Here is a 13,680-nt window from a genome sequence, read left to right on the forward strand (position 1 = left end):
CAACCCGGTGCAAGGGAAAGTTCCTGGGCTTCAGGTCTAACCCTAACAAGCCCATTGAGTCTTCGGTGACTGGGTGGGTGTTGTTAGTGGGGAAAGTGTGCCATATATAATTTAGCGCGTGTTCCTACACGACACACACGTCGACGTTTTGAGCTCGTCTTCTACATACTCACGGGAGGTCGCGACAGTTGTTTCTCGCGGACAGGTAACCGACTTGCCCGATCTGTCTATCGCAAATCAAAGCAAGCTGAAGGCAACACGACCTGGCAATGGTGATGGCGCAGAGATTGCTGCGGATTACGACAACGCGCCAGACACCAATATCAAAACGCTGGTCGACATGAAAATGCCAACCAGGGACAATAGCAATGCTACGTCCGTCGAGATAAGGGTACCAATCGACGACTCTGCTGAGGGCAGCGATCTTCCTCCCACTCAGGTGAGAGGTGCGTAGAACATGTAGGTGCACGAGAATCAAATCAACATTGCTTAGGTGGTATCTAGTGGCTGTAATAATCATGTTAGTCTCTGTCGACAACTTCTCAGCGTATCGTGTATGTTATATGCGTACTTCTGCTCGATAATGAGCTGACGTCGTCTCCAAATCCCTAACGCCTTCAGCCAAGTAGGGTCCCAACCCTTTCTTATCTTCGGTATCTTACCCATATGTTTCATCTCGATAGGCACGACTTTAGCCTACAGGATTCGTCCTGTACAAATCTTGCAAAAATACAGGATTATCCCGTTTGGTCTATGAAAATAATCCTGCACTCCAACACCCGCCAATTATATTGTCTACCGCATCACTGTGATAACGAGGTTCTGACAATTTGATTGTGTTTTAAAGTGGACGTCATAGACACCGGAATAGAAGGGAAGCTTTATTTCCACAAGAGACTCATCAGTGAGCGAATAAATTCGTACTGTACCGCAATCTCAGCACGAGCTCCTGTTACTGGAGTGTTTGCACTTCCTGATAACACTAAAATTCCTATCTGCCGGCCAAGTGCACGTGCGCGGCAGCGCGCAGAGAACTTACGATTTCAAGTCTATACCGGCCACAAGAGAACTCACTGCATCATCTACCAAGGTATGCCCTGCGCTGTAGCTTGCAATAACGTAGCCATATAACTGTTTGCAAGTGCACCTCTGTAATGGACTGGTGGCGCAATCCGGCTACTGTGGAGCAGATGCGCTTAGCGGTGAATGCGCAGACGACAGACGTGGACGTGGACGACGGGATGCAGACGTGAGCACGACCGAAGTGAAGTCAGTGTACGCTGGATCCGGCGGGTACGGCACCTTGAAGTACCTCGTGGAGGCCAGAACTGCTGCACGGAACGATGGCGGCGCACGACGGAGAGCCGACAGAACCGAATTTGCGACGGGAGACGCAAGCAGAACCGAATTTGCGACGGGAGACGCAAGGAGAATCCAATTTGCGGCGGAGGACGCAAGCAAAATCCAATTTGCGCCGCAAGACGCAAGCACAACCGAATTTGCACCGCAAGACACAAGTGGAGAGCGAACGTGCACCATCGGACGCACGAAGACCGTGGAGAACACCCGAACGACAGCGAGCGAGCTGTGACGAGACGAGATCGAGACGAGAACGAGACGAGTACGAGTACGAGAACGAGACGAGCACGAGTGAGACTAGTCCTCAGGAGACGAGCTCCTGAGGACTGCGTGACGAGAACGAGACGAGCGCAGCGCGCGAAGTGGTGGCTGAGTCACTACTGAGCACTGTTGCTGGACGTGTGGCTGGGCGACCGATTGGGTTTCAGGCGGTATCGGACGTGGGTGGGAGCAACGGCGGACGAGTACGGTCCGGGGGTGTTCCAGAAGCGTCTCGGTGCGGGATCTGGGGACAATTGGTGGTCTAGTTGCTAAGACAGTAACAGGAGTTGCGAACGAGTAGATTGTTGGCTTAGGCTAGCGTCTATTTACTAACGAGAAATACCAAAATTGGAGCGGACGCGGCGCAGGCGAACGCTCCGGCAGGGGGGAACCAAGTGGTTCCTGACGGCCATCGACGGTGTTAAGTTGAAGCCGCGGCGGACAAACGACCACCGCGGCGTAGCTATACGATCTGCCCCACGACCAGGCAAGATAAGGGGTCCGTTACACCTCTGCTGACAACTTACACTCCGCAGGGCTTACGGCTCCGGATGGGCTATGCACTCACTTCTAGGGACCATATGAAGGACGCCGCCACGATAGCACTGTGTTTGCGGCAAGCAAACTGCTTGCATGTTTTGAGGAGAACGATCATTTCTTTGCTGGCAAAACCATCTTTGGCGACCCAGCGTACCCTTTCAGCAAGTACTGCATCACCGGGTTTAAATCGACTGTCCTGTCAATTCATGAGCGCATTTTTAACCGAGAGATGAGTGCTGTACGCACATCTGTGGAATGGAATTTCAAGACCTCTTGGGCTTTCATTTCGTACGCAAAGGGACTCAAGATTCGACTGAGTCCAGTAAGTAAATACGTGCGTGTTGCGATGTTCGCTACAAACTGTCAGACGTGCTTTCGTGGAGGAAATCAGATCAGTACTTTTTTTGGTTTACGGCCTCCATCACAAGAGAACTATCTAGAGGACTAAGCAACGTAAACAAACTCAAAGATACTGCCTACTTCTTGATTAGTAACGTGAGAACTTGCAGAAGGTGTTGTTGGTCCTCGCGGCGCCGTGCCTTGGCAGCAAGGCGATCATTCCTTTCTTGCTCCCACTGCTCGTGCCGAAGCTCTAACTCCTTTTCCTTGTGCTCCCGCAGCACCTCCGCCAGCTTCGCGAACTTGTTGGGGCTATGGCCGGTCCTCGTGCTCTCGTCCTTGCCAGGCGGATCGCGTCTGTTCAGGCGCTGGACGGCAAGCTCCCGGACCACCTCGCCGGCCTTCTCGGCAGCGAGTGATTTTGCGCGAGTCTCCTCCTTGGCCTTCTCCTGCGCGTGCCGATGCTCGTCGACGAGCAAGAGGACCTCGTCCAGAAGCTCGTGCTTCAGCTCGCACTCTCTTCGGAGATGCCCGAGCTCCTGGCCGCCTTCCTATTGTTGTTGCGAGCACTCTCTGTTAGTCATATAGACAAGTTAGAATAAAGTAGGACGCACAGTAGAGCAGCTACAAAATATCAAACGTACCAAGGAGTAGCTTAAACCGATTCCGGGCCGTCTTCGCGTTACGATTGTCGCGCGAGAAGTCGTCAGATGCATTCAGGGCGTCTGCCACGTGCTGCCATTTGAGACCACGTCAAACAAAAAAATGCTTACGAACCTAAGTACGAATCGCGATTTAACCGCATGAATCGAAAGAGCTATGTCGTATGCTTCTCTTAAGCTATTGATCATTATAAAATGATTAGAACTCGTGGAGTTACATCGGCCGAAAAAAATATCTCCATTTCCTGACCCCCGAAATCCGAGATTTTATTTGGGGCGTGTGACCTCAATATTTTTTCAATTTGAGCGTATTGTATATTGTTAGAAAGCCCGTGTAAAAGCCAATCGAATTAGAGTTGTTTTTCGCTTTCTGTGAGTGTCATTAACTTTTATTTTTTTGTTGTCCGGTTATGTACGAATTTTGATTGGTCAACTTTAAGCGCGATTATCTCGATAACTGCTAAGCATCTTGTTGTTTGCCGCGGTCTCTGGAGAAAATTTCTCCATCACTTTGCCGTAGGCGCCCTTGTTAGGCTCGTCAGCGATAATTTGCTTCAGAAGTAGCGTATCATCAGCGTCCGTGAAGTTGTTGCGCTTGCTGCCCACCATCGCAATGCGTTCAGAAAGAAACAGTGTAATGCGGTTCTGCTTGGCGAGCAGACAGCAAGGATGAATGGTGGTGAGGGTAGTGAAAGTTGTCACCAGATTTGACGTTTCACTGGGAATTTGTACTACTACTAGTAATGAATGTTTAGGGGGAGCGGTGTTTTAAACAGCATTTTTGGTGGTAGTGGTAGCGAAAGCGCTTTCGAAACCTCTCTAATAAATTGACCGTGTTACACAATAATCAGACCCGAACCGGCGTTCACAATAATAATCTGCCTGTGTTTCACAATACTCTCGCCCCGACTGGTCAATTTCTGGTAATTGAGAGTGTGAGCTGAGAGCTGCGTTTAGCGGACGTTTTGGTAGGCTACATGATGAGTAAGGCAACGCGCTTCCAGGTTCTACCTGGTGGTCACACGTACAACACGAATGGGCGGCCGCGGCGGCATCGAGCGGTCAGTACTACCATATTATAAATTGACACAACGATATGCAACCGATGCCACGCTTATGACAGTTCCCAGTATTCAAGGCAGAACACACAATAGCATCGGACAACTATCCGCGATTGGTGATTCAAGCTCGGAGCGTACTGGCTGTTACGGATGGGTCTAAGACTGCAACCACTCCGTGAAGCTACGTGTACTGTACCACCACATCCATGTAAAGCTCAATGCGATCGGGAACCCCGACATACGCAGTATAGTCGATCATATTGCCAACATGGCTGCAGGAGTGAGGAACGCTTCTTATCTAATAAAACGCCTTCCAGCACAATCGTGCTATGTGTGTTGACACGATGACCACTGCTCAGGACTACGTATTTGGCACGAACAAATGCGTGAAACACGAGAACATTTACCATGCAAACGTTCCACCGTCAGTCGCAAAATGTTTTTGTGAAATATGATGTTCCTGCGCCTACAGAACGTGTTCCAATCCAGCGACAGATCGGGCGACCGCCACTTGCCTCGCAAGCTCTAGACAACCCTTTTTTACTAAGATAGATTTCACTCTAAGAAGTATAATTCCGAACTGTTGCTGTCGTCAATGTAGTCGGTAATAACAGTACCTTGGCTAACAGCATGTGCAATTGCATTGCATCTAGAGGAAATGTAGAATATGTGTTGAGCAGTTGTTTTAGCTTGATCTACCTGCATTTTGTCCTATAGGGGCTATTCGATGTGACCTTAGTCACTGTATGACCAGACAACATAGTACTAGAGACAGCGCTATGCGTAGACATCGGGTGGAAGCTGCTGTGAAAGGTTTGCCACCGAATTTGATGTTGATTCTTGCATCCGGTGTGTACTGACAGGGGTCGGACACAACGGTTGGGCGGATTCACCATGAGGCGTGTCACTAAATGTAGGTCTTGTTCGCACGTCACTACAATTTGCAGTGTATGTGTTACTGCGATTTTGCAATCGAACTTCACGTTGATTGTCAAGAGAAAACTCCATCACACCGTAGCCATTTGGTACAGCACCTGTTCCAATCACGTTTTCAAGCCCCATTGTCGGAGTTGCGACTAGCTAGTTTTGACTGTTTTGGGAAACAACCAAATGATCTCCAATTGGGCTGTACGTGGAGAATCCCATGACATCGTAATCGATTGGGGTATAATCTACCGGAACATGGACACTTGTTGGCAAAATTGGTTATTGTTGCGGACTGAAAAAAACAGCAAGTCGATACGGTCGATTAAGAGCAGGGATCGCCCTGTCGGCGAGGTATTCGTTCTGGGTCGGTAACAGAGAGCAATGAGGTCAGATTATTGTGAACAAACCGCTGCTCACATCAACCGGACAAGTCGGGGTCGAATTATTGAGAACAACCCATTGTTCAAATTAAGCTGACCAGCCATCGAGAACAACCCGGTTCAAATTTACCTCATCGCAGGTCTGGTCCGACCGAGAACGGACCAGTTTCAAACGTCATTGTGCGGTTGTCGTTTGCAAGGGGAGGAGGGATTGTCGGTACAAGACGAGATGTTACGGGTATGAAGTGCGCGCGTATTATGGCTGATGTCAACACGAGGGTGGTAAAGTAATCTATAGTGATATTATGTCGTATTTGTTAACAAAGGCTGCATTCGCTAAATTGGAGCTGAGCATCCGTCGCATTCGTGTGGAGCGCTTCATCACTTCGGTTCCAAACTCTATAGAATAGAAAAAATAGCATACCAAAGTTAGTAAAATAGATGATACGGCGATGCAACCGTAACGCGGGCTAGCCATCACCAGTTTTGTGGAGCACCCAAGTGGAACAGCGTACCAACGCCGCCTAAAAGCGGAATCGACGGTACTATTCGGTTGGATTGGTACACTGTACCAGTCAGCCGAGTTCACCAGGCCAGCAGGCTACCACGCCCGACTGACGAGGATTCAAGACCACCGGAGACCAAGGATGGGTGGAACCACGCAAGGAGCGAACACATGTACTGCAGTACGAAGACTGGGAGCGCTAGGAAACGTTCAACCGAGTTCAAGGCAGTTTCCAGTTCTCGAGCTCAGCTAAACAGGGCCGCCGGCCGCCCAGACGAAGCGGGACACGGCCAGAGGCAGCACAGGGGGACCAAGCGTGAGCCTGGCGAGCTCAGCAGCGCTCAACAAAGTCGGTGAGACCTCCCCGTGGAGCTCGCTGGGTTATCTGGACAGCTTATCTGGCTCCGTCGAGTTCGAAGCGTCGTAGCGAGGGTGAAGGGTCGGCTGAGATCCGAAACCACTCCATTTCACTAGAAATTTGTATAGGACCTTAGGAATAGTGAAGGCGCCCTTTCAGGGTGCCCAGAAGACTTAAGAACAAACAGAGCAGAATTTTCTAGGCCCACAACACATGCACACTTTCGGGTAAGGCCCTGCACGGGGTCGGATGATACTTGCCGCCGGTATCCGAGAGGCATAGCTTGTAGGGTACGCGCCAAGAGATTAGATCGGCCGGGGTTGGGCGTGGGCCTCGCCAAGCGCGTAGGAAAAGTCTCGTTAGCTTAGCGAGCCGGTTCACCGGGCAGCCTGGGTGCCGTTACTCTTCAAGTCGGGTTGCTTCTGCCCCGGCGGCGCGTAAAGGCGCTCGTGCGCCGCTGTCCATCCATTGGTGGAGGTCACAGGAGTTTGTGATCGGAGTCCGCTAGCTCGGCGGTTCCCCGGAAGAGTTGACCTCGGTTGGCAGGTGTCGGCGAAGGGTGAGTGTGGCGATGCGAGCTCCAAAATCAGGGAATAGCCTCGCGGCTAGACCTCGATCTCAGACCACTCAACTCAGAATCTGAGATTAGATCTCAGATCCCAAGCTGGGTGAGGCGTGTGTTCCTCACTCTTGCAATCCGTTGACTTGGTTCTTCCTAAGGCTACGCTGTGGGCCCAGACTTGCGTCGGCCACACCAGCTGCCTCCGAACTCGACAGTTCCCAGATGCCCCCAGACGAAGCTTGCTCCTTGCTTGGAAGGCCCTAATACGCACATGCTGAGTCCGCTGTAGAGATTGGAAACGGATGAGCAAATCCGGTTTGATCCGGTTTTAAGTCAGGTCGAACTGGTTAGGTAAACAACCGGATTAAAGCGAATCGAATCTGGTTTTATCCGGTTTACACACAATATTATTGGGTAAAAAACTACCAATCGTGTTTCTATCTTACTCTGTGATTTTTTATTCGAAGATATCGAACAGCTGAGGTAGATCCGGAGGGGAATGAATTTGACCACTACATGGGATCCTCCCCGCCCTTCAAGGCGATACCAGCATCATGGGCTTGTCCCAGACTGATTCTAGCCTGACGCTCATTCTAGAATATTTTACGCGAAACCTACCGAGCCCACGTACCCGACATATCTTCCCAGCCACGCACCAGTAGACCAAGGAATTTACCCGCATGGACGTAGATACTGACAGCATATCTACTATTTCATCGATAGGCCCCTCCGTCTCCTCTGTCGGGGTTATTGGCGCTGTCGGAAACAAGCGTAAGCGAAAGAATGCATCTGATGTTCACGACTTCATTTAGAGCTTGATGCTGGCGACTATAAAAGCTTGCTGTGTACACATGACGCACAGATCTGGAGAAGTCGTCACACGGGGAATTTTCGGAAGCATCTCATTAGTCATCGTGGAGACATCTACATGAATCGTAACGCTAACCAATTGGCTTCTCGAGGCGCTATCCATTAGCAAACACTGTAATGACAGCTGAAGCTGTGAGGGATTGTGATGAAAAGTTGGTTAAGTGGATCGTCGTGAATGCACAGGCTTTTGCAGTGGTCGATCAAAAAGAGTTTGTGGAATTCTGCAGGGGCTGGCGCCCCGAGTACAGTGTGCCCTGCCAACAGATGATTCAGAAGAGAGTACTTGATCAGTGGAAAACAGAGAAAAAGGTCGCTCGCTTTGAGATTCGCCGCGAAGTTGCTGGTCGCCGTGCCAGCTTCACGACTGACATGTGGACGTCTCCCTCGAAACGGGGGTACATGGTGATCACTATGCACTTTATCGACAGTAGTTGGGAAATGCGTTCTCTGATCATTGCTTTTACGCGAGTGATGTATCCGCACACGGGAAAACGCCTCGCAGACCACTTCATTCGTGCAGTAAAAGACATGGATGTCGCGCTACTCAGGTCCATTTGGACAATTACAGCAGACAACGCTACCAACAACACATCGATGGTTGCTGAAATGAATGATCGCTTACAGCGCGATATCGAGAGACTTATGCGAACGAATCTTGTCGAATTGGCTGAACCGGGATCCCCACCTCGCACACAGCAAAATACTTCGTCTGCGAGAACTGTTGTACAGCTACGTTGTACAGCACACGTTTTACAGCTGGCTGTGAAGGAAGGCCTAGAGTCGTGTCCTTTTGTCGACTCCGCAATAGGGCACTTCCGTGATCTCGTCAAAAAGTTGACGGACTCATCTAAGCTATCTGAAGCTCTTCAAGTTGTGTGCGCTGACCTCGACGAAAACTTCATTACCCCTAAGCTTGATGTGCCGACACGATGGAACAGTACGTGGATTATGTTAGAGAGCCTAATTACATTGAAATGGCCTTTGAACGAGCTGCTACGACGTAGTCGAGGTAAAGTCCGTGGATATACAGATTTCACTATTAGCCCAAGTGATTCGCTAGCCAAGGAAATTTAAGCGGAGGCATGGACCGCTGTCGAAGCCCTCTATAAGTTTCTCCAGCCGATCAAGGAAGCCACAGATATGTTGTCAGCCTCGACGTATCCAACGTTTGGGATCCTTCTTTATGCGTACAGTTTGATCAAGTTCGACGCTACGGAAACTATCGCAAAAGTCCAAAACCATCAGACACTGAAATTTGCGAAAGCTGTCAAGGCAAAGATGGACGAGTATACTAGGAAAGTGAACACACCAGAAGCGCGGATTGCCATTGCTCTGGATCCACGGGCGAAGCGGCATCTCCACCTCTTGGTGACAGATGTGGAGCAAATTAAACAAGAGATCGAAGATGAGTTTAACCAGAACTATCGTGAAGAATTTCTGGCACAACATCAACCAGCCTCTGGTCCGCCGTCAGCGAAGAAGAAGAGAGGAAACGAATTGAAAGTACTTATGGCGCGCTTTAGTAACCAGAATGGAGAAGCAGTGCCTGAATACAACCTCGCGGGCGTTGAAGGTGACGGAAATTCCGAAACCAATGAAGCACAAAACATTTCGCGCGAGGATTCCTCGTTTGGGAAGGAGCTGGACCGGTGGCTAACAGCTGACGAAGGAATGAGTGAGATGAGAGAAAGTAAATATGTGTGCGCGTGGTTTCAAGCCATGGGTGATGTCTATCCACGTATCAAGCGAATGGCCCAAGACTTTTTGGCTGTCACCGCAACGTCCGTTCCGAGTGAGATTGCATTTTCAGCAGCAGGCATAGCTCTTAACACTCGTCGTGCCCGTTTGGGTGATGACACGATCAAGGCAATCTGCGAGCTGATGTAATTTTACAGCTTTAACCGTCATCTGAGCGAGAAAGATTCCTCGAACATGAATGAGTGAGTCGCTCGTACGCATCAGTAAGCTTTTCTTCAATAATACATGTGAACATTGAATACTCCTTTCTCTCAGCAAGTCGCTAGGTTCGTGTTGCAAAGGACATCATCCCAGTGTGCATTACCAAATAACGTAGGCAAAGTACACTACCCGCCTGGCAGCCTCACGTTCGTGTCGATCGCCCCGTTGAAGTTGACTGCCTCAACATGCACAGCGGTCACAAGCACCTTCTTCAAGTTGTCGCTGAGCTCACCACAAGGTCGCCACCAGGTTGCCACTGCACTTCTTCTGAACCGTCATCTTCAGCAGCGCGATCTTGGCGTTCAAGCAGGCCATCATCACCGGGTAGAATCAACTCCTCCGTCGTGCCCAGGACCTTCGTCGACTTGCGCAAGATCTCGGCCTCCACGCGCTCCAGCGTGCTTGTGAGCATCTTCAGCAGAATGCTGTAGTCGCTCATGCTCTTCACCCACACCCTCAGGCTCTGCTTGAATAGGATGCGGTAACGCCACCAGATCAGGTGGCGCTGCTCCGCAGTCTTCGACAGTTGCAGCGATGCGAGAGCAGCCTCGTCCGAAGCCGCGCCCGTGCACACGCGCTGAATCTCCTGCGCAGCCGCATTGATATCGGCAGAGGACGACATAGCCTCGACGCCGCTGCTCTCGCGAGTGTAGCGCGTGTACAGACTTCTCATCACCGTAGTGCCGGTCTCCGCCTCCGTCACTGCAACACGGCTCTCCTCGATGCTCACACCAGACATTGACGCCGTGATGCCTGCAGACACAGAACAAGGTGCGCTCTCCGTCGTGCTAGCGCCCACTGCCACGGCCGAGCTCGACGAGATGCTCGCCTTCTCCTCCACCGATACACTCGCACCAATGGCAATTCGCAACAGCACCACTCGAAGCGCTCACAGTAGCAACACCGCCCACCAATTGGGAGGCCGACGCAGACGCACCGAACACCACCTCGGCCGCGTCAAACACCTACAAAGCAGCTGGCAGTACTCGCCGCTACGCCCTGGATACGCGTACGCAACACATTTGCCAAGCGGCTTCGTCGTCACCGTTTCCGTCGTCTCGGTCACTTCCGTCGTCTCAATCGAGCTGACATCGCCAAACGTGGTCTTGGAGCGGGTAGCGCTCACGGCAGAACCGATCACGACAGCGGCGCCGACGGCGCCCATGACCACACCGGTCACCTTGCTGCTATCGCGAGAAACGTCCGAAGACATCACGGTCGTCTCGGTGATCTCCGGGACCTGCAAGGTCTGATGGTTCACGCCCATGCCGCTCGTCCAGCCAGACGTCACAGTGTAGTCGCCGCGCTCAGTCACGCTGCTGGTCACGTCACCGCTCGACCCCGTCTCCGTCGTCTCGGTCAAGTTGGCATCCGCAGTCGTGGTGGTCTCGGAGCGGATAGCGCTCACAGTCGTGCCGATGACACCAGCGGTGTCGATGGCGCCCGCGACCACTCCGACCAACGCCAACATGCTGCTGTCGCGAGAAACGTCCTCGAATGCCGCTGCCGTTCGCTTCTCTGTGGTCTCTGTGCCCTCTTCGTTGTATGCTGGTTCGCGCCCGTGCCGCTCGTCCAGCAGGACAGCACGCTGTACCCGGCGCACTCAGCCACGCTGCGAGCCACTTCCTCTGGTCGTTCTATTCATGCCCTTGCTGGTCGCCGTCGCCGTCACTTGCGCCATCTTGTCGAGCCGACGGTTGGAGTCATGCAGGCCTCAACTCTCGAGGCTCGTTCAGTCAGCGACGCGCTCCATTTCCCAGTCTAACCATCGTGTTGCAACGCAGCCATGGCCGCCTTCACTTCATCGTAGGAGGTCAGCTCGCTAATAGAACACGCGAGTAAGCTTTTCCTTGGTTTATCGTGATATCACATGAAAACGTAATGGGCAAAACAATAAGAATTCACAGTTTGAATAGGATGCTGCTAATTGGCCGTTTTCATGTATTTTGCATCCAATTACCTGCGACTTTTTACCTCTACGTCTCGATAGAATCTAATTACGTATACTCCTATTGTACTAAGTTTAAGAAGAAATTGTGTAAATGCATATCCGGATGCAACCCGTTTTAAACCGTTTTATCCGGTTTGAAATCGGTTTGATACGGTTGCGCAGAAAGGGCGACCCGATTTCCGGTTACAACCGGTTTACATTCTCTAGTCCGCTGTGCCCCGTTTTCTTAAATATAAACACGTTCACTCCACACACACTTAGTCCACTTCTCTTCTCAGGCCCTTGGACTCTGGGCCTTAACAGCCTCCTCCTTGCTCAGCGACTCCAGCTTCGAGTCGTTTCCAGTCACGACACTTCCTCCGGCGGCTCAGACTGAGAGCCGCACAACGGACTTCACTCGCCCCTCAGACCAGAGTGGCCCCGAGAGTTGGCTCGGTCTGATCCTGCCTTGATCCAGGGTTCTCGCTCTGCACCCTGGGACTTCCGCGCACCACGCCTTAATGTAGGCGACACAGCGATGCTGGGAACCACTATCCCAGACTATTCGCGCCACACGGGGACCACTAGCAACCCCAGAAACCACTATCCCAGGTGTTGCTCTGCCGAAACCTCAAAGCGGAGCACCTTCCGCCCGAAAATATGAAGCACCGCCAGGAAACCAGCCAACCAGCACGAAAACCCAGCAAAACCAATGTCCCGCGTGTGGAAATACAACAACGAAGGCAAACCGGGCCGAAACACGAAAAGGCTTGGTTGTTGAACTTGAATTTATTTGGAGTTAGCTGAGCTTGACCGTAGAACACTCGTAGCGACTCCACTTGACCGTGCGCGCGCCGCCGGGGTCAGGGACTTGGTCCCTGTGAAGCAGCACGCCCGTCGGCGCAAGACGAACTCCGCAGCTTGCGATCTTCGGGGCAAAACAAACTCTGATTATTATCATGCACATGCACATACAAAGGGCCTATCAAGTAAGGGTGCAAACATCTCCTGGGTACACCTTGAACAAGGGTGAGACACCCACTAAGCTACTGGCTTGGCGGCGCCCGTGAATGCGTGTCACTGCCTTGGCGTCCTTCCATTGGACTGTCTGGGTCAGTCATCACTTGATTACACTGATTACACCTGGGTGCAAATCAGTGATATCCTGATTACGCCAGGATCTTGTGGCCGGGATTGGGCGGAATAGGTCTGTCATCACCTGATTACACTGATTACTCTGGGTACAAATCAGGTGTAATCCGGATGACGCCAAGATCCTGTGGCTCCCGTTGGCCCAGATCCATAGGCGACTGGTCAGGCCGAAGCTTGTGTGCCTGACACCAGGGGTCGAAAAGCCACAACGGGGCGACCCTTCAGAGTGACCCCCAAGCGGCAACCGCCAACTTCAAAGAGCAACTTCCGCAGCTCCCAGACCGGCAATGTAGCCATCGCTTGTGTACCCACTTCATATGTGAGACCACGAAGCCGCACTTCAGGCCCTGCAGGCACGCCGTAGGCTTTTAGTCACATCCTAGGCTCGGAGCGTCAGCTGTCTTTCACCAGTTGCCCCTTATCCTCACGAACATCGTGCATCCAGACACCAACTTGCGCCCACAATCACCGTGTCTCAGTTTTGGCACAAGTTGAGGGACTGCCGGGCTGAAAATCTGAGCTGAAGGCAAAAATACGATGTTGATTCCATACCCCGGCTGTCCAACCGATTTGACATGTCTCAATTCTGGCTCGAATTCTGGGACTCTGAGGCTGGGAATCTGAGCTGGGGGCAAAATTACGATGTTGATTCCATATCTCAGTTGTGGCACCCCAGAGCCGAGATGAAATCAGACGCCGCACGCCCCGCCCTCTTCCCAGACCCCAGACTGCACATCTCAGGGTCTGGTCCACAGGCAAACCTCAGACCGAACTCCAAATCACCAAGTCTCAGACTTTTGCCACCACTCTCAGGT

General features: G+C 51.7%; 1 protein-coding gene across 1 annotated transcript; it reads right to left on the reverse strand.

Moving 5' to 3' along the window:
• Positions 1 to 2,636: 2,636 nt before the first annotated feature.
• Positions 2,637 to 11,254, reverse strand: IUM83_18823 (Annexin (Annexin) Family; the record flags this gene model as incomplete). Its single annotated transcript, XM_067943841.1, has 3 exons — positions 2,637 to 3,050; positions 10,016 to 10,671; positions 10,753 to 11,254. 3 exons carry the CDS (start codon positions 11,252 to 11,254, stop codon positions 2,637 to 2,639), a joined length of 1,572 nt encoding a protein of 523 aa, XP_067783911.1.
• Positions 11,255 to 13,680: the final 2,426 nt, after the last annotated feature.

Source organism: Phytophthora cinnamomi (genome assembly GCF_018691715.1).
Source record: "Phytophthora cinnamomi strain GKB4 chromosome Unknown Contig94, whole genome shotgun sequence".
NCBI lineage: Eukaryota > Oomycota > Peronosporomycetes > Peronosporales > Peronosporaceae > Phytophthora > Phytophthora cinnamomi.